At 40.9% G+C, this 22,153-nt stretch overlaps 1 protein-coding gene across 4 annotated transcripts in view; it reads left to right on the top strand.

Moving 5' to 3' along the window:
* Positions 1-22,153, top strand: part of csmd2 (CUB and Sushi multiple domains 2) — a 270,669-nt gene that overhangs the window by 209,978 nt on the left and 38,538 nt on the right. For all 4 annotated transcript variants that reach the window (XM_067611354.1, XM_067611356.1, XM_067611355.1 and 1 more), the window contains 13 exons: positions 789-977; positions 4,449-4,626; positions 6,704-6,849; positions 6,947-7,027; positions 7,752-7,865; positions 14,129-14,317; positions 15,095-15,241; positions 17,587-17,775; positions 18,824-19,009; positions 19,334-19,528; positions 19,791-19,964; positions 20,118-20,291; positions 21,043-21,216. In XM_067611354.1, the coding sequence (XP_067467455.1) occupies positions 789-977; positions 4,449-4,626; positions 6,704-6,849; positions 6,947-7,027; positions 7,752-7,865; positions 14,129-14,317; positions 15,095-15,241; positions 17,587-17,775; positions 18,824-19,009; positions 19,334-19,528; positions 19,791-19,964; positions 20,118-20,291; positions 21,043-21,216 (2,136 nt within the window). The remainder of the gene's footprint in view (positions 1-788; positions 978-4,448; positions 4,627-6,703; positions 6,850-6,946; positions 7,028-7,751; positions 7,866-14,128; positions 14,318-15,094; positions 15,242-17,586; positions 17,776-18,823; positions 19,010-19,333; positions 19,529-19,790; positions 19,965-20,117; positions 20,292-21,042; positions 21,217-22,153) is intronic.

The raw sequence follows: 22,153 nt of genomic DNA, 5'->3' as shown, positions 1-22,153 counted from the left end.
TTATATTTGCAAATACCCCCCTTTTTGCAGTATTTGCATGAGTTATCTCCTACAAAGGGAAGCTGTGATCCATAGAAATCAATTTCTTTAGTCATATTTATATCCCAGCTCTTCAAGGCTCACTGCCTGCTCCACTTTTGTATCCAAAGAAAAAAAAAAAAAAAGAATTATTTACCCACACTACTTCTGATGACTGCATCATACTCCTCCGGCACAAGTCAAACCAGCCTCTGGCATTTTTTTTTTGTTTTTTTTTCCTCTGAAACTAACTAACTAAGAAGGAGGATGAGGAGGAGAGAGTAGGAGTTTGAGAACGAGGAGGAAGAACAGAAACAGAAAGATGAGGAAATGGAATTCAAGATTAAAAATAAAAACAGAGGAAGCTCTACTATCCCGCTGCTTTAAAGCATTCACACAGTTAGACAAATCAGTGGTGGTTGTATAAATTGATTTGTTGCTTCGGGCAGTAACAAAGAATCTGAAATAATCAAGTGGTCAGCATCTGTAGATCCCCGCAGTGATCATCAAACCAATACTGTAGGAAATAACAAACAGTAACTTCTCTGTGTTCTCTTTGAACATGAGATTTACAAAATGAAAGTATGTTGTAATTTTTAGCTTTGCTTTGTGGGTCAAGGAGAATTATTAAAATTTCTAGATAAGTATCTCTCTTTTTAACAATTTTACATTTACTTTAAAATACAATACGTTTTATTTAAATCATTTAAAACATGGCTGAATAAGTTGATTTGAATTGACTGATGGATGTGCTGTTTTCTCCCCCTCAGCTTATGAATTACAGGAGTGCCCAGATCCAGAACCTTTCCGTTACGGAGTTGTGGTGGGTGCTGGCTTCAACGTGGGCCAGTCTATATCCTTCGAATGTCTGCCTGGGTATCAGCTAATGGGACATTCCATCCTCACCTGCGAGCATGGCACCACACGCAACTGGGATCACCCTTTCCCTCGCTGCGAAGGTAGGGGATGTGAGATTTGTCTTGTCACTACCAAAAATAATGTACACATTTAACTGTTTGCCTCATGAACGCAAAACCAAAGTAATAGCACGGTAACTTCCTGTTTAGAATATACTAAACTATTACATCATTACTGCAAAGTGCGGCTATGGAGATAATGATTATCTATTATGAATAATGTAATTAAACTGAATTATCATCCCCCATTAATGAAGCAAAGTACTCTTCAATGAAAATCAATACTGCACTAAAGAGGAATGGAGACAAATAAAAGATGAATAAAACAGGGGCTAAATTGAAAATAAAAGTAATGGGCGCTCTTTCTTCGGCGTCGTCCTTGACCCACATTCTCACACTCCAGCTGTCGATTATCCAATAAGGCAGGCAAAATTACAGAGGGAGGTGATGGCCGTGACACTGGAACTTTGAATGGGTGAGCAGGAAGATAAATGGGAGTGAGAGAAGGAGCAACAGAGTGAAAAGGAGACAGTTTATTGTCTCACAGCTACATGCTTTTGTATAGGCCTAGCCTTTTCAATATTCACGTTGGAAGCTGAAACATTATTGGCAGAGACCTGCTAGAAAATGATACCTTTGTATGTGATTTCATGTGGCATTGTGTGTCAATGCATATATGTATTTTTTTGATGTGCCCAGAAGCATATACACAATATATTATACATCTGTACAATAATTATGTTGCAGTGTCTTATATCCAATTACCATGTGTAGTTTCAGTGTACACTTTATTTCTATAATACTTTGATATTCCTTTGAAGCAACTAGCTGCACTGATGCAATATGTGTTGATATACACTATTTAATATACCTCAGTACATACTGTACCATTGTAAGAATATATAGTATATACTACATAATTCAACTAGTGGAAAACTGTCTTACATGATTTGACATGTTTAAGTGTTAATGTTTGCCACTATGTGTGTGTGTGTGTGTGTGTGTGTGTGTGTGTGTGTGTGTGTGTGTGTGTGTGTGTGTGTGTGTGTGTGTGTGCGCAGGCATGTATTCACTACTTTGTCTGCGTGTGTATAGTGTTTTTTTTTCATAGTATGTGGAAATAAATTGATGCAGGTTTGTGTGCATATATGTGTGTTATGATGTGTATTTGTCATCCAAAAATGACCAGGAAAGAGGCAGCCTGACACTTCTGACTGTGATTGTAATTGAATTTGCTTTTATGCAGTGACCTGGTGTGAAGAAGTAATACAGAAGGAGATGAAGGGAATGGAGATACTTTTTTTTTTTTTTACTGGGGAAATATTGCTGAACACATGCACACCGCTGTCCACTTTAAACTAACAGCAAATAACAAATTTCCCCTGATTGTTTTTTTTTCCGTTTTCTTTTAGAGTTTTCAGACTGTCGAATACCATTTTTTAAGGACAAAATAATGTTTGACCAAAAAATCTGCACATTCTAACAACATAATGTACATCAGTGCCTTTGATGTTTTTAGCACATATCTTCTCAGCTAATAGTAGGCTTTTTCTTGACCTTGGTTAGATCAGTACAAGCTGCTCTTGAGTCTCTGTATCACTTCAATATTTGTATAGATTTCCTCTCAGGGCAGCGAGAGACACTAGTACATAGATTTTTGTTACCTTGCCTCGACTTTCTTGTCTTGGCATTATAAACGCGTCACACGACTGCGTCACATTTGACACGTTATGTCTATAAATGCTTCGTATTGTATTCGTTCTTTAATTCTCTGCCAATGTTTTTGTTCGCACTCGTCTCTGCATTTAACCTTCGCTCTGTCTCATCTATGTCTCTCCATCATTCCTTTCCCATTTCCTATATATTTATATACTGTTTATTGGCCTGTTTTTATAGCGTAACGTATTTTACGTGATCGGTTTTATATGTATATGGATTGCTGGGGACGAAATACTCTTCAGTTTATTTCTGTGTAAAAGTAAAGGCTGTATGTGAGGAAGTCGTGAGGGCTTAAATTGAAATGATGTCTCGGGGTCCCACAGAAAAAAACCTGACCATATTTCCTGCTTTTTTTTAAACCAATTTTATGTGACTGTAGTAGTACTGTACTCTCGAAGCCAACATTCAAACACAATTTTGTTCACCATATAATCAGTCTACACATGATGAGCTGATTCCTGGCATTTAAACATATGTTATAATTATTTGGCATAATTATAAAATGACAGAAGTATTTAAAAATCCAGGCATTTGGACATTTACATTGACTCGAGGAACTGCAAGAGATTAAGTATGAAAATTAATTATAATTATATCACAAACATTGTGCTATAACGTATGGAGAAAGGATTTGAAAATGTAAAGGGTTAAGTTTTCCCAGAAGTAATCCTATTTTTTTGTTTGTTTGTTTTGTATTCAGAAACAATTGCAACACTGTTTCAAATTTTCTGTTCCCACCCAATCCTCCAAGCAAACCCACACTCTCTCACACATAAGACTTAAGTAGCTTGCCAGTCAATGGCGTCAGCCAGAGGTGCAACTCCATAGAGTGTCCAGGGTTTAATCAATCGGTCTGATCGATAGCTCATTTAACAGGTGAGGCATCAGCAGAGGGGGCCGCTCAACCACAGGGCTAAAACCGGTAGCTGTATAACATTAACACACATAAAGTGAGAGAGAAACAGGGATAATACATGCAATCTCTGCTTTGGGAATGATCGTATACCCATAGGCATCAGAGGGTGTGCCGTTAAGCCGAATGCCCTGTCTGGGTTGCTTGAGATGTCTGCACAACTGTGATTACCACTCCTTCCTGGTTTTCCTGCTCCACCAAAGTGAATATGGGGTTTCTCTGGGGGCACCAGCGGGAATGTTAGGACTTAGTAATTGTAAACTTGGTTAGAACCTCCATGAGTTCCTGAGGAATGTTTTAAATATAGTTACAGTCTCCACGCATGCAAATTTGAGGCTGTGTGCAAGGATGTGTGAGTGTATGTCTCCATGTTCCTGTAGGATATCAGACACGTGCGGGGTTCTGAGGTTTTGTCATCGTCAGCACTGACATACACATGCTGCTGTAACCTTTCCTGCCACTCAAACACACACACACACAAGTTTACACACCCATGCGTATCCTCCCCTTATACAATACACATACATATACACACACCTCCAAAGCCCAGTCCACACTAACCCCTTGCCTCATCTCCTCACACTCTCTTTTCACCCCCAATGGGAAAGGGTTGAGGCCTTATCTTAGCAAAACACTCCATCCAAGTCCCCACTTGCTAACAGGCTTTACTGGCTAATCTTTAGCTCAGACAAGCGCCTGGGCACTAGACGAAGAGCGAAGGAAAGGGGGGGTCAGACACTGAGAAGGGAAGAATAAGGGGATGAAAAATCCCTTTCTTCCACTGATGGCATTGGAATTATGCATCTTTCCTGTTGGATTCCTGGCCCACTGATATATATGCTCTGCCTCTTTATTTTTCCTTCCCCCCCTCCCTCCGTCAGTGCCTTGTGGTGGAAACATCACATCAGACAATGGGACCATCTTCTCCCCGGGTTATCCAGAAGAGTATCCCAGCTCAGCTGACTGCTCCTGGCTGATCACTGTGGCTCCCGGCTTCGGCATCAAACTAAACTTCACCCTCCTTCAGGTTCATGGGCCGCACGACTTCATCACTGTCTGGTAAGAAATGACTTCCACAGGCTGCAGATAGAAATTGCTCTTGTGAAATAATGTGTATATTTTATACCTTCCTGTTCTTTTGTTGGTAAACTGAAATTATATTTCAATCTTTTTTCTAGTAATAGCTGAACCAAAATGTCAAGGCCATCTGAACAAAATGTGCTACTCTATTCTCAAATGCCATTTTAGATGTTACCTTGTTTATTTATCGCTTTGTTATTCCATTATTTTCGTTATCACCTTCATATTAACTTTTCTTCTAATCCTGTCTTCCAATTCCTTGTCACTCACTCCCGCTTTTCAACCTGTTTTGCCATCAGCTTTTTTTCTCCCGTACCCATATGTTTCTGTTTTCATTCACAGTCCTCTTTATGCGTCTCTGTCTTTCACTTTATCTCCATCTTGTCTCATGTCATTGTTGCTCCTCTTATTTCCACCATTCACTTCCTGTTTGCCTGCTTTCATTCCTTTTTATACATCCCCACACCCCTTTTTATTGTTTTTGTTTTATGTGCAAGCATGTGGAAAACGGTGTAAAAGATAACATAAGGATAATACTATTTTGAGTTACTTTCATTGTCATAGAAAGCTTTTAAAACAATTATTGAAATATTCTGAGCTTTTTGCAAAATCAGGAAAACCTTCAATGCCAAACAGTGTGGCAAGCTTCTGACCATGACAAATTTATCTGTGGGTTTTGGCATTTTTTGAGCAATCCTAGTGATAAGATTTATGTATTTATTATTTATGTTATGTTTATTATTTATTGTTTATATGATATCTCCTAAATACCAAACACTATCATGTAATGAAGAAATGCAGTTAGCCATGGAGGACCAATCAGAGCCTTTGGTGAAATATGGATCCTCTTCTTTAAAGATGTGTGTGAGAGAAGGAAGGAGATGGCTGGTGGAAATGTGTGTGTGCTCTGTTTTGTGTGTGTGTGTGTGTGTGTGTGTGTGTGTGTTAATGTTTGTGCCAGGGTGTTTCAAGTGATGTGAGGTGTATGTCTTTTTGCCTGACTGAATATCAGGGAGCAAAGCTTTCTTTCATCACCTCCATAACGCACGGCTGAGCCTTCTATATGTGCAACCAAAAACAGAATTTTGCATGCATGACGGTTGCCAGTCCCAGTTGATCCCCTCTCCCTGAGGCAGGCTCCAAAGAGATCTGACTGCCAGCCAACCTGGCAACTTGACCACCACATGAAAAGTCCACATGGCGTGGAGTGACATCTATGTTTTGCAGATGATATAATGAAATGCAGAACCACATGCTGACTGGGCTTCTTATAGAAATTTTTTGTTGTGAAGATTTTTAGTCCGTAGAGAGTTTATGTCACCAAGTCGGCAAGGCTAAAGTGAGCCAAAATGTCCACTTTCTGTCATATTGTTGCTCTTCTGTAAACAGCCCCCACTGTGTTGATCTTTCCCAACAAGCTCCCACAGAGCCAAGATGGGGACTATCATGTTCCCCAGTTTCCAGTTACCACCTCTGTGTATCTATCCACTGAACTACTGAGCCAAGGAAATGGGCCCTGTAATGGCGGCTTGGCCAGAGTGCTGTCAGGCAGCAGTCCCTAGCCAGCCGTTTCCAGAGCTGCTTGTAATCTCCCATGCCCAGTCTGACAGCCAAAGACAGATGGTTTTTAAGCTGAATGGTTGTGGCAGGAATCTGGGAGCTGGCTTAATCGGCCATGCCCACACCAGGGGACTGCCAAGGCTGGGCCACAGCTTCCAGAGACACTCCCATTGGATGGCAGTTAGCAGGAACAGTGCAATCCAAACCTGTCATTCCACGCTTATCTGTAATTTTTACCTTATTTCAACATAATCACCCAGAGCAGCTCAAAGTAATTGCTTTGGTTATGATGAAGTGAGAGCAGTTTGGTTGACAATAATCTGGCATGTGGCTTTCTTTGATTTCTCAAAGATATGCGTCACTGAGCCTCAAGGTGCTTTATGGTTAGAGACCAAGGAGACTACTGAGAGAAAATCCCAGTGATTAATTACCATCACTTTATCTCCAGTGTTTTGTTATATTTGAAGTTTTAGTTGACTTTTTTTCTTCTCTTTAGGGATGGTCCACAGGAAACAGCGAGGAAACTGGGTGTGTTCACTGATGGAGAACCCAACGACCCGCCCAGTAGCACATCCAATCAGGTGCTGATACGTTTCCGTAGTAACACAGAGAAGGGTGGATTGTTTCGTATCGGCTATCAAGGTATGTAAACTCATCTTATTTGATCTTTATTTCCATTATAGCTTCATTTTACATACTTACATCTAACTTCTTGTGTGTTTGGTTTCTATCAATAAAGCTTACAGGCTGCAGTTCTGCCTGCCGCCTCCCATCATCCCTAATGCAGAGATCCTGATGGCAAGCAAAGAGTTCAAAATCGGTAGGTGGAAATGTTGAAGCCACTCACAAAGATGCCTATCAACACACATACAACCACACACAATGATACTATCTAGGAATAAGTGACTTTTTTATATTAGATGGTGGTCCCATCCTGACCCGCCAAAGTAAAGTACTTTGAAGAGTGAAGTCCACTGTCAGTTCACCTTCTGGCTTTGACAGTTTTCATTGGCCCATGTATGCTGACACTGAAACTGATTAAACATCCCTTAAGGCAATGTTACTAAATGCAGACTCACCCCAAACCGCATCATCCAGGGAGTTTTGAGGCAGTGGTTTAAATTAATGATTATAGCAAAATAATCAGAAAGCCAGAGGGATTTGGGGCAGGTGCTCTCGTTCTCCACTGTAAAAGACAATGGAGATTAATTCTCCCTATCTGTTTATTTGCATACCTCCTTAACTGTTTATTATTCAAAGACACAAAGGTAGCAACACTGACATAGTGTTTCATCTATAGGGTGCCCTGAGGGGATTTATTAAGGTACATTTTTCTACTGTGAACTTTTTCTTTCACTGAGACACACAATTGATCAGGAATACTTCTGTGTCCTACAGTATAAATATCCTGGCTAAGGACCACTGATTGGTGTATGAAGACATTTTGGCTTGTACCAGTCTTTTGGATTGTTGCTAGTATCTTTACCTGTGAGCCTGATCTACCATTCACTGTATGTCTCCCTCCTCCATCTCTCTATGTTCAGGTGATATAGTGCGCTACAGATGTTTTCCAGGCTACCAGCTAAGTGGAAACAGCATCCAGACCTGTCAGCTGGGGACACACCTGGAGTTCGAGGGGCCTCCACCCTCATGTGACGGTGAGTGTATGCCTGAGGCTTGAAAACATCATGGAGCACCAATGTTATATTTCTCTATATTCTAACATTCAGAGTGCTAGCACTTGAATCTGATTTCGAAACCCTTTTTGTAATCTGTTTCCCTCGTAGCAGAATATCTGTATCACCTCTATAGCTGAATGCTTCCCTTGGAAAGAAGACATTAATTCATCAAACAGCAGCAAACACAAGAAAGGATTTTAAAAAGTCCAAAACACACTGGCAGCATAGAGCACCAGCATGGAAAACAATAAGTGCAGCTGTTAGATGTTATTAAATTACATTTAAGTGTTCTACTTGCATAGAAGCTGTGCGAAAAGAATAGCTACTTCCTCTCTAAAATATTCAAGACACATCCTATTGAAAAAAAACCTTCATTGTTTACAGAATAAGTCCCTTGAGATGCATCACCTCATTTTAAACAGGGCCCTGACAAGTCATTATGATTTTCAAATATATCACAATACAGGTAAAATAATGTCTTCATCTGCCAAAAGGGATATTACGTGAGTTTATTTTCTGCATTAGGAAGCCAATACCATTTTGCTCCAATCATAGATTCATGCACTGTTTCCAGTTTTGCTTTATTTCTGGCTCCCATGGGTACTCTTTCTGCCTGTAGTCCTGGAGCAGCAGCCACATATCAGTTTGGTAGCACTTTCCATCTCTGTGGATGATACTTGGCTCCCATGAGGCAGGGGGTGGCTGCTGTGCCGCTCTTTACATGCTGAGATGCTGCCTACATGCTGCCTCCCAGAGGACTCAATGAGTGCGCTGTTCCCAACACATCACACCGTCATCATACTGTATGTTGTGTGCAACACTTTTCCTCTGGGCAAGAGACTGGGTGCACAGAGGGGTCCCTCTGTTCCTCTCTGCTCCGAAATACTATGAAAGCATATATGTCTCATTCTGTTGCTTTCTTTATTAAACTCTCTTGCTTCATTTTTTTCTCTCTCTCTTGCCTAGTTGTCATTATGTATGTCTCTCACTTTGTTTGTGGGTTATCCGGTGGACTAGGTAGAGTAGGCGAAATTTGATGAATGCAACTAATTTGGAGGGCTAAATATGAAAAATATGCAAATGCTCTCAGCATGTGGTGAGAAAGGAGGGAGATATAAAAGAGTTAAGCGAAAGAAAGAGGGCATTGAAAGGGGAAGAGTAGCTATGTATAGGCTAATAATGAAGATGAGGAACAAAGTACCCAGGACACCCAGTGAGAGGCGGAACAGAGACTCAAAGTGTCAAAATCCAACTGAGAAAAGAAAGAATGGTAAAAACTAGCTCTTGCCTGCCCACTCTGTATTGTACCTGTAGACATTTGCAGCTGAAATCTGTTGCAAAGTACAAGTGAATATGTCCACTGTCATTGCCTTCTAGTTGAATATTTAAAAAATTAATGTGTTTTTCTTGCAGTTTGCTGTGTATTTCAGCTGCACATACATACATGGCAAGTTTGCCCTGTTAATTGTTCCCCTTGTGCCGAGAGACACATTATACTGGGGACAAAGAGTTCCAGCAAACTCCTCCTTCCTGCAAAGTGCCTGCCTAGACACAAGGTAACGGAGAGAAGAGCCACAGATAACTAAAGCTGAAGGAGTGAGGTGTTGAGTAGTAGAGTAAAGAAAAGTAAGAAAACAAACGGATGCTAGTGTGAAGGAAGAGAAGAAGAAGAGTGGATGGGGAGAGAAGAGGGTCAAAGATAAATAGATAGGTAGAGAACAGTTTAGGATCACTGTGAATAAGCAGGATTCTTGAGGTGAAAACAATCAAAACCAGGCTAGAAAAGATGGAGGAGAGACTGCTAAACGAGTAGAAGGATGGAGAGCAGGACAGGAGTTAAAAAGCGAGGCGAGCAAGAGAGACAGGGAGAGACTTAGTTGGAGGGCAGCGAAGAGACGAAGTGCACAGCTCATTGAAATGCAGGGGACATGCCGGCTGCAGCTGCACCTATCAAATCACCACTTCTAGCTCTGACAAGCACAGCCCTCCCTGCACATCTAACCGCCCTCACCCCCCCACACACACACATATACACTCACACATCGCACCCCCATACATATATTATACGAGTACACATCCACACTAGTCTGACATGTGTCTGGGTTACAAAGCTGCGGATGTTATCATCGTGATGGTCTTCCAGAGAGCAGCACTGGAGCCTGTAGCACGTTCTGCAGTGTTGCTTGCCCCTCAGCGCCAGTATCCTCTCTGATCCTCTGCATTCTCTCCGTCTGCACTCCCTCCTCCTCCCTCCCCTCGCTTGCCTCCCCTGACTCACCAGCATCAGACTTCTGTTCTTACATAACATATGTACTCTTTATTCCCCATTGTCTTTTTTTTTTTGTCCTTCTCAGGGGCTGGTTAAATCACAATGCAGTGAATTCTCACAAACTTTTACATATACTGCACTTGTAGGTCTCCATCAATGTGCTGATCTGCACCCCCCCCCCCCCCGGCCCCTTCTCTTTGAAATATCTCCTAAAACTGACAGATAATTAAAGCTACCACCACGCACTCATAAACACAGACACACACACACGCACTTTTGTCTCTCATATTTCCTGCCTTCGGAGCAACCTCTTGGTTTGTACAGTATTAGATTTGACTGATATTTGATTAAATTGGGTTGTATTGGATCCACAGTCCTTAACTGCATCTGCTGTCTGCTAAGACCACAGGGAGCTCCAGCATCTCACACACACACACACACACACACACAGCAACAACATCAGTACAAAGTGTTGCTTGAATTCATTAATGAAACACAATGAGCTCTGATGATCCAAAATCCCTGTGTTTATTCCCCAGACAGATTTCTAGTTAAAACCTGCATAATCACCCATCACATTAGTTTCCCAGCAAGCTAGTTTTCTCCATCTCACTCAGTCCCCTTGCCTCTTTTTCTAGACTCCTTTTTGTTTCCTAGATTATTTTTTTTCTTCCTGCCCCTGCCCCTTTCTTTTAGTCCCGGGAAATGGATTACAGCTGTTCCTTTTTCACATCTTTATTGTCTTCCTTGACTTGTCAGAGTTGTTAGGTCCTGATCCACTCTAATGCTTATGTAGTGGCCCATCCCCCTCAATCAGCTTGTTATCGCTCCTCAGTTTATGCTAATTAAATACCAACATGAGTAAAGGCAGCTCAACAGCACTGCAACACTACAAGCTTGATATATTGTGGATTTATGCATGCGTGTATCCATAATTGCATACTGGAGTGCAGCATTGTGTATGTGTGTATGTGTGTATGGGGGGGTGTAAACAAATAGGAATACATTATTCGGATATGGAAAGACAATGCGCTTTGAACAGAAGCAAGAAGCATCCAAATTTTAGAAGGTAATATTCGCGCCCCCTCGCCCTCCCCCTCCCCCTGCCATGTCACCCAGTTGACACAATTTAGCACAAACATCACACCACTTCTCAGATTCATAACTCCTTGCTACAATCAGCAGAATTCACTCTTTCTTCTGAATCCAAATACAGATGCGATTACATTTGCGACAGATATAGATAGAATCTTTGAGTTACACCCATAGCGTACGGATGCAGGTGTGTGTGTGTGTGTGAATCTGCACTCGTCTGCACGGAAGCTGCAGCATGCCATGAACATACACAAAGAGAAGGGATGTCTCACAGATCGCTATCCCTGCCACCCGTTTATTCCATTCCTTGTCTCATTAAAGTGAAATTTCATTTTGAGCCTTATCAGCATTGATCTCACCTTGTGTGTTGAAGCCGCTTTTTTTCCGGCTGTCAGATTTGTCCCCTAATACCCTTTTGTTTACAGCCAAACAGAGTGATGCTTCATTTCAAAGTGGATTAGTTTAATAAGTAGCGGCCTATAGATAAGAGCCCCTGCCTGTCTCTTTCCATCAGCTCCAAGACAAGCTGAAGGCAGTTTTGAAGACACGTTGAGGCTTTCTGAAAGGTCACTGACAACACACATCTCATCCTCAGAGAATTGATCGTTTAATGAACTTCACTCTTAGATTTTATATGCTACTTCCAGGCACAATCAGTTTCACTATCAGTGATGGATTTAAGCCTTTTGACTCACATCCACCGAGGTGCTCGGGGTTGTAAATTATTTCACAGACTCGGTTGAATGTCTTCTTGGAATTTAGGATCAGAGTAGACATTTTCAGTTAGTTCGATGGCAAAAGTACTTTATAGATTTCTAGTTTCCACATCATATGCAACGTGTTATCGCATATATGTGCTATTGTTCACGATGCAGAAATTGCATTCTTTGAGTTAGCACATAAGCTGTCTTTTCCCACTACTTTTGCTTATATTCAAACACAATATCTTACTCATACACAACTACTGTTTGTTGACCTGTAGTAAATAACCTTTAGTGTGTTCTGTTCCACTTTTGGTAACATTTAGTTGGGATTTGCAAATAATGCCAATACAAAGAATGGTAGAAAGTTGTGGGAAAAGTATTTCAATTAAAAGTATATTTTTGAAGTAATTTTAACCTTCCATTCAGTGAGTGACAGCTTACCTGACATTATCTGAGATTTCCTGAGGCAATAAATCCCATCTAGATGATAGCCAAGCAAGGTAAAACAAATCCTAAGAATTATTTGTAAATGCTGTTTAACTCGGGCTGTCTGCCATATTTTTTTTTCCTGTGTATTTAATAATCTCTTCCCTTATGAACACACAGACAGGAGGGTGAACAAGCCAACACACACACACACACACACACACACAATTGTGCACTGACACAAACACACGGGCTTATCTGCATTCACATAAACAAGTTTATACACAAACACACATTGTCCCACAAAGGAAGCGCAGCTAGAATGTGATTCAGAGCATTCGATATTTCACCACTGTAATGAAGGACCCGCAAGTGCTGCCTCACCCTAAGGCAGAACAGGCTTGGCTATTCAAATTGTGGCTCACAACAGAGGCATTTACTCTGCCGGCAAAATTTTCTGCCACACTTGGTTGTCAAACACACATACACACACACACACACACACACACACAGACACGTATGTGCAGGCGAACAGCACCTGGTCACGTGCACTTTGAAGTGGTTTTTAATCGCATTTACTGCATCTTACAGTATTTTGTTGATTTTTGCTAGGATTGTAAGTAAAGCCTCTGGCTGGTATGTAACAAGGTAAATCTATGGTTTTTCTGTGAGTTTGAAATGGTCTTTTGTTAATTTTAAAGCTCTTAATAAGCTGTTTGGTTGAGTTCCAGCAGAGGCGGCTTCTTTGATCAAACTGTTAAGTACTTTTGGGTATACCAGAATAGGCCCTTAGGATTCTTTGTGCTATAGAAAGCAGTAGTTTCAGTTCAGTTCATATGAGAGAACATTTACTTTATGTTTATTGTATCTTATTTAGCCACAATACAATTTAGCAATCACATTTAAAGGCAAGAAAACAACAAAAAATAAATTCATATATTTCTCTGTTCTGGAGAGAGTTATTTCACAATCTACTTCTTCAGCAGTCAGCCTCATTCAGCGAGCAGCAAAAACAATAAGAATAGAAAAAAAACAACTATGTAGCAGTTGCTTCATGTCGTCATTGCAGCACTGGGGTCCTTTCATGTTGCAGCTTGTTCTTGGGGTTTCACTGTGTATGCAGACAGCTCTGGCAGATTAAGAGGTTGGCTTCCCAGCATCGCAGCAAAAACGCAACAAACAGGAGCACTGTGTAACGTCTGATAATACAGAGTGAAACCACTAGGAAATGTCAAAGGATGTCATGGAGATGTCCCACAAGAATACCAATGACGGGGTGAATGAGATGAGATGGATGTGGTCCACCCAGACATGCTTCAGTAATAGGACTTCTAGGCAGATGTGAGCATTAGCTGTCAAGTTAGCATCACATCTGTCACATACCAATAATGGGCAAAGAAGAGAGAATATGCTCATGGCCAGTTAGTAATATCATATAATATATTATCTGTTTCTTAGACTGACTTAGCATAGACAGCTTAGTTTCCTGCAACAGCATCAGGACCAGAATGACAATTAGCTTAGCAATGCTTTTAGTCACATTGAGTTGCCCTCCAACAGCAGTATGGATCTAACCAATCCAATTTGTGTTTCAAGGTAAATTAAATCCACTAAAAAAAAAATGAACAACCATTAGAGGTTATCTGCAATTATGAAACAACAGAACAGAAGTACATAAACAAACTGTTAGAGAATTCAAATTATTTCGGCTAAATGTTTTTATGTCTTTCTTTTATTTGTCTTAACAGTGACTTGTCCCATGAATGAGGTACTGACAGCTTCCACAGGTGTCATCATGAGCCAGTCACCGGGAACCGGATTCCCTCATTTCGAGTCCTGCTCTTGGGTGGTCAAAGTAGAACCCGGCTACAATATCACCTTTACTATAGAACACTTCCAGACCAGCCGTCAGTTTGATGAGCTTGAGATCTTTGATGGTGAGTCACTGTATCTTTTCTGAAAGCGAACGTACACACATATATATATATATATAGTATACCAGTAGTTACATACTTACGTTACTGCTCATACAGTATCTCTACAGCCTACACAGCTACTTTCCTTGCCAAATACTAATTTTCAAAAGAACTCCCAATTAAAGGCTAAAATGAACCAGGCAGCTAAATTCACTGTCCCTAACAAAGCTCTGTGCTTCTAATAACAGAATATCACACACAGACTCACTTTCATGGAACATCTACATCTGCCTTTTGCATTTGCATGTGATTACAGGCACAGTCAGCAACTCTGCCAGGCTGCTCTGAGAAAATGGCGGGTATATACACTAGTGTTGCTGATTAGTGCTTTTTATCTTCTGCCGAGTGGAGGGGAACAGACATTTGCTAACCTTGGGGCTGCCAAGCCAATTATGGGAAGAAATCTTTTTTTTTTCACAATTAGGAACTGTACAAATTTTGATTTTGCTGTACGTGTAAAAAAAAAAAAAAAAAGCGCAATTTCTCAAAAGTCATAGCTGAAGAAAATTAGATTCAAATCAAAATTCAGCATTTAAAAAAAAATCAAGTTTACATTTAGGAAAATGTAGTCCTTTATCGGATCTGTGTGTCGAAGTCGAACACAAGGCATTATTTTGAAGACCCAGCGCTAGTTTTCATTTGCAGAATAGCGTCGGTGCTCTTATCCTTTATTGACAGTCATGAGACTTTCGTTGATGGATTCTTCCAATATTTTTTTCTCCCCCTCTCTCTGTCCAGGCCCATCCAGACAGAGCCCTCTGCTGATCACCCTCAGTGGTAATTATTCCAGCCCGCTGAGCATCACCAGCTCCAGTAACAAAGTCTACCTGCACTGGTCCTTCGATCACACCACCAGCCACAAAGGCTTCCGCATACGCTACTCAGGTGAGAAAAGAGCAGAAATACTGTCACCTAGCGTAGAGAAAGTCTGGCATGTTTAGGATTGATTTACCGGGAGAAATTCATGTTTGACTTTGTTACATCTAGACACTGTTGTGTTTTCGATCTTATCAGAGGTGTCAACAAGACCTACATTTGGGCATCCAACTGCAGCTAAACAGCTAGAAATATGACCCATCTCCATGACAACCTAACGGGGGCGGCAGGCATCTGCAGCACTCCTTGCTGTGCAGCACAGACCTGGGAATTAGTAAATGTTGGTTCTTGTATTGCTTATTATTCCTCTGTTTTGTCCTGCTGCCATGAAGGATCTGTTGGTAACGACACCTGCATAACTTGCTGTGAATTATGACTGTGTAAATATTTAAAAGGCTCCCTCCGTTCTGTATCAACACCACTCAGCCAGATTGACTAATCGTCTCTCTCCTCCTCTCAGTGGAGCGCTCCGTCTCCCCAACCGGATGTTCTGACGTTTCCATGCCCTTTTTTTCCTCTTGCCTCTTTTACTCTTTTTTTTTTTTTCCCTTTACCCATGATGAATTTTGCCATAGCAGGCTAAGTGACAGATGGACTAAGTGATGGTTGAGAACCCACAAGTTGCCATGGTCAATATGGAGTTGCCTTGTGTAGTACCTTGGTGGTGAGAAAGAAGCAGATGGCACAAGCAGATTCAGTGTGTTCAGCTGTGTTTTTCATCAATCCATCTTTTGTCTCCATGGGTTGGTCTTCCATCACATACTTGCAAACATCTCCTCTAGCACCTCCCCATCTCAGTTTCCATCTCTTTCTCTCCATCCATAATGCGTTCATCTTTTACCTCAATCAACTTACAATGTACCTGACAGTCACTATCTTCTCTTACTATCTCTTTATGCAATATGTCCCTCCCTTCGTCTGTGTCATCCTCTCCCTCCTTCCCTCCCTCTTTCTCCTCCTCTCTATTATCTATTCCAATCCAGTCACCTGCCCATGTAGATCTGATTCCTCTGAGCTGCAGGGCTGATTGCGGTGAGACAAGCTGTGTACTATAACAGGCAGAAGGGAGAAAAGGAGCGAGGAACACAGAAAGAGGGGCGAATGAGTGAGACGCATATAGAAAGTGAAGAATTGAACTCAAGGGTGGCTCAGGAGCCACCACTCACAGTGACTGGCAGGAGAAGGCCTTGCCAAGGACCACACAGCAGCTCTTTCGGTGTATTAAATATCACTAGCTGTAAACATTAGATTTTTGTGTGTGTTCTATTTCTTGTTAATATAGCCATTAAGGAGGACAGACAACTGCTGAGTATAGCCCACTAAGAAATCTAAGTCTAACTTAGTGAATCTCAGTGTCAAATTCTGCATAAAATCTGTTTTATCAAGCATCTTCTTTAGTGCCATAAAACGTCAGCTCACTTGAAAAGTCTCACATCATCTGTCTCACCGGAACAATTTGTGTGAGACTGCAACATCTCATAAATGCTGAATATGACATGGCTTTAAGTTTTTATACTGTAAGTGAGTTTAATCTGATTGTCCGCATAGTACTAAAAAATTCCACTAACTTGAAAGAGAGGGCATTTTCATCGCCACATGTGAGTGGTTTGAATCGGAATTTGCATTTTTATAGAAATGTAATGTGGTCATAGCGATTAAGTGTAATGGATGATATGCTTTTTTTTTGAGTCCATGGTCCACTTCCATCCTAATCTCTCCCCAAAATGAACACCATTTTCCATGTCACATAGCAGTGTACGGTTGGGCCACAATTTCTTAAAAGTTTCAGTTGTGCGTTCTTTTAATTTTCGTTAACAAAACCCTCTTATTCTCCAGATTGTGTGTGTGGTTATGTGATCTTATTGCAAGTTTTGGAAAATGCCATTGAGGCCTGAGTGTCTTCTATTCTTTGGAAACCACGGACCTGTTGCTGGCACAATTTGGGATGATAAAAGATTATTGCTGCCACCAGTTTAGCCAACAAACAAAAACAGATACTTTGCTCCAGTTATTATGCCCACTTTTATGATCTTCCTCTACATGTGCTGACAAACTCCTGTTTCACTTCACAGAACATTAGTTTTCTTAATCAATTTTACTTGTCTCTAGTCTGCAGTTTTTGCGTTATAGAGATTGGATTGTTGGGCTTGTATTAATATATATCCTCCTTTACCATGCCAGGTGTAGAAGACAGATGCATAGGAGATCTGGGGCTCTGTGCTTTTGAAGGCACATTAATCCTTCACTTCCTCAACAACAACTCGCATCATTATTGGGATTTTATGCTTGTTGCATTCCATTTTATCGGTTACGCATTTTTAGATCTTCACCTATCTCTTTTATTTTTTTCATAGCGGCCTATTGCAGCCCACCAAACAACCCTGTAAATGGCACAGTGCACAGTCTGACAGGCACTAAGCTGGGCAGCACCCTGCGTTTCAGCTGTGACCAGGGCTTCCGGCTTATTGGCCAGAGCAGTGCCACATGCACCCGGACTGCACAGGGGATCCACCAATGGAATGCACCGGTACCACTTTGCCAAGGTGAGGGCTCAACCATAGCAGCAGGTGATGATTTGGAAACTGTTCAAAAGAAAAATGAGATTTTAGCACTCAGTAGCCTAAATGGCATATTTAGCTGAAGAAGACACTTTGTAGCAAATGTATTTTGGAAGTTTAGTTATTCCCATTTAAGTTTCTTAAAAAAAAAAAAAAAACTATCACTGAGTTTATTTGCGGGATTTCAGCTGACAGCGTGCCATCACCAGCGGCTCCTCAGCCTTAGGCATGCTTCAAGGAAGCTCATTTCACCATTCCTCAGAATCACTTTGAAGATAACACTGCAACAGATTAATGATAGTTTGTTTACCAAAGCTGCTCACAGTTATCTGCTTGTCACTGTGCTCATTTTTCTGGACATGATCAGTGATGGATTCAACAATTCAAATTGCCTACTTTAAACAGAGTTACAGATAATAAAAGTTTGAAAGTACTGTTATTTGAGAATAAACAAAATGACCAGTATAAATAAAGTCATAGTTATTGAGTAAAATGTATCTACTTCAATTTAAAAGTGCTGTTTAATAAAAAAATACAAAAATGTTATTCTAGATTTTACAAGGCTGTGATGCTGTTTTGCCATCGTCATTGATTTCCAATTTCAATAAATTAGTTTGTGTATAATTGTATAATTTTATAGTATTTGATATTCCATCACAAATGCATGATATCTACTTCCAGAGTCTAGTTTCCAACCAGTCTCATTAACAGTATCAGCTCAAGCAAGAAACCCAAGAGCAGCAGGGTATCCATTCAGTATCTGGTCAAGTCTGCACCAGGTGTAATCTCCACATGAATTGCATGTGCTCTCTCTAGACTTGATTGTTTACTGTTGTGCAGATGGCAGCCCGAGCTAATGTTTACTGCACATCAATGCCGACTCTGGGAGTGTGTTTGTAGAGGAAGCCTATTGTGAGCTAGGCACTCTGCATACAAAGATGGTTATTAAAACACACTTTGCTACCTGCGGTTTAACTCATCCTATTTTTTTTTTTTCTCTTATCCTCCTTCCACATCCCTCTTTCCATTTCAGTGATGTCCTGTGGAATGCCAGTACCTCCTGTCAATGGCAGTATTGTGGGCCAAGACTTCTCTTTAGGAGCCAGGGCTACGTACCAGTGTAACCCCGGTTTTCGACTTGCCGGGCCTGTCACCACTTCAGTGATCTGTCAGGAATCTGGGAGGTGGAGCCCCATTGAGGCCCCTCCAAGATGCATTCGTGAGTATTTTCTACTGTCAGATTGTTGAGTTGCAACAAAACAAACTCTTAAACTTTTAACTCTTGAATTTAAAAAAAAAACAACCAAAAAAAACTGTTAGCTAGCTGTTAAAACAACTAGCTACTAACCTAGCATGGGTTACAAATACCCCTTGCAGGTGTGAGATTAAAACTCATTTGTCATACTTACCACTACATGTAGTACATGGTTTGCAGCTAACACTATAACTATTATTATCAGCCCACTCCCACTGTGACCGTAACAGCAGCAAACTCAAGTTGGTATTTGAATTAATAATGTTGGTTTAACGTTTGACCTTTCAGCGGTGACCTGCCCTGACATTGGACACTCTGCTGTGGAACATGGGAGATGGAGGCTAATCTATGGAACTCAAAACCAATATGATGCTATTATGATGCTCACATGTGACCCGGGATATTACTACAGGGGTCAAAGGGTCATTCGCTGCCAGGCCAACAGCACCTGGAATTACCCAGATCCACGCCCAGTCTGTGAGAGTAAGTGTAAATTAGTATCCCGTATTCCAGTTTTCCTACTGTTTCTTGGGTTAACAGCCTCATTTACAGGAACAATTGATAAACCTCTACAAGAAAAAAGTCATTTGTCAGGCATGAAAAATAATTGCATCTAAATGTATCTTATTTCCTCTGTGATAATAAGACAAAAACATAACTAAAGACTAACAAATTTTCTAACCAAAACAAAATGAGTGAAAACCAAACATTGTATTAGATTATAATATATTTTTTGTCATTTCAGTCATCTCCTGCGGGGACCTTGGGACCCCACCAAATGGCAACAAGATTGGAACACTGACTGTGTATGGCGCCACGGCCATTTTCTCCTGTAACACAGGATATACATTAGTGGGCTCTCGGGTGCGAGAGTGTATGTCAAATGGGCTTTGGAGCGGAACACAGGTCCAGTGTCTGGGTAAGATACCCATCACCAAAAAGTGATGCTAACACTATAAAGTGCTGCACTGTGGAACTAAACCGATTTAGAAACATCAGTGAAAAGGCCTTCATGCTCTTTACAGGATTCAAAAGACTGACCTTGACTCTTTTCTTCTTCACTCTTCTGTAGCTGGCCATTGTGGCACTCCTGAGCCCATAGTGAATGGACAGATCATTGGGGAGAACTATAACTATCGAGGTAGTGTTGTGTACCAGTGTAACCCAGGATTCCGTCTCATTGGGGTGTCAGTGCGAATCTGTGAACAGGATCACCGCTGGTCAGGACGTACTCCTGTCTGTGTTCGTAAGTACCCACGCTTAGATCATCCAGTTAGTAGTAAAGCTATGGCTGGTATAATTCATAGTTGAAGACTGAACTGCTCAAACGAACAAAGCAGGGCTTCAGATTTACTTTTTCTACTAGGAACACTGGTAAGCTAGAAAACTAAAAAATGCAAATTGACAACAAAGTACTTTTTTCCAGCTTAATGATGTTGCTACTTAGTGATTTTTAATAAGTGCAGACATATATTACCTAGAGTTTCTTTGATCAGGCTAGTTCAGGGCTGATACCGACCACCAATTTAGTGTCATTAGACTTGAGCAAACTGATACTGATCACTAATTAATTCATGTTATTGAACATTTTTACAGAAAGCTCCTGCCCAAGCGTCCGCATGAAATACCCTGTAAAAGCCACCTTTGCCTCATGTCTATGTTTTGCCATGATATTTTTGAAGATGGAGTCATTACTCCAAAATAATACACTGTTTTCAATGATACAACTCATTTTTCAAGAAGATTATTTTATTAGAGGCCATTGGTGAAAATAGAGACATACACCCAGTGCAGCTGCAGTGGGGCCTGTTTGGTTCAATACTCAGCATCTACACTCAATGTTGTCTGTGTTGCTGTGTTGTTATCATTGATGTGACGTTACTTTTTGCTAATCCAGGCCTTGTTTATTCATGAGTTTGATATTAAACCTTTAGAATTAATTAACCTGCTCTGCAAATGTGTGACCATGATTTTTTTTCTCCTTTCTCCTTTCCCAGCCATCACATGTGGTCACCCTGGCAACCCTACCTTCGGTATGACCCAAGGAACCCAGTTCAACTTAAATGATGTTGTGCGCTTTGTCTGCAATACTGGATATGTTCTACAGGGGGCTGTAAAATCCACCTGCCAGGCCAACGGGCAGTGGAGTAACGCTCTCCCAAGGTGTAAAAGTAAGTGTCAAGTAAATGCTCAAACTTATTATTCAGTGTGTTTACAGTGTGATTTTCACAGAACCAGGTAGGTGTCAGGGTGGGAAAACTATGACTAGAGATGAATGGGAGGATACTGTAGTTACAAAGAACCAGCACCGATGGAAGATATGTGCTTGATCCTGTCTGTCATTGCATCCAGTAGGCACTGAGACATAAATTATTTTAAAGAAACTAATTTCAGGCAACAAAATAGATTAATTCAGCGTGGTAATCAGTCATTTGAGGGCACCGATAGTGAACATGAGAGAACAATTTATCAAAATTTCATCTCCTGAGACCTCCATAATTTGAAAGTCTATTGTATGTGTATCCATCTGTTTGTATTCCAATATGAGAAAAATATTTAAATGCATGTATGATCACAACACCGCTACATTAGCTATTTATAGGTGTAGCAGAGCAGCTCACGTTGTTATTTATACGTATCATGCTGTGTGAATAATTTGAGAGCTAAATAAGCCACAGACGCCAGCTTTGTGCATACCTAATGCACAGAGTGAGGACATTGTCAAAAAAGTGTGCCTGTACTTGCCTGTGGGGATATGGGTCTCTTTTTGTATTTTCATCCATTTGTGTGGGTAGGTATTAAATTACCTATTGTATTGTGCAAGGTCATATCTTCTGTGACCACCAATGACCCCAATCATAGAGACAGCGGAGATGAAGCGCAGAGACACCCAGAGGGAGAAAGAGTTTAAACGACGCATATTAGGGGAAATTGAAATGAAAAACCAACGAGAAGCGTGGATTATTTAATTACCATGGTCTCAACCACATGGTCCGTGGAGGTTCCAGATAATATTTACATATGATGTTATTTCCTCCCAGCCATGTTACGTCTATTACACCCTAAGGCTCACCTGTCTGTCAGGGAAACAGACGTGCTTAATAACCA

This window comes from Thunnus thynnus, chromosome 15 (assembly GCF_963924715.1).
Source record: "Thunnus thynnus chromosome 15, fThuThy2.1, whole genome shotgun sequence".
NCBI classification, from domain to species: Eukaryota; Metazoa; Chordata; class Actinopteri; order Scombriformes; family Scombridae; genus Thunnus; species Thunnus thynnus.
This window is presented reverse-complemented; position numbering and strand designations above follow the sequence as displayed.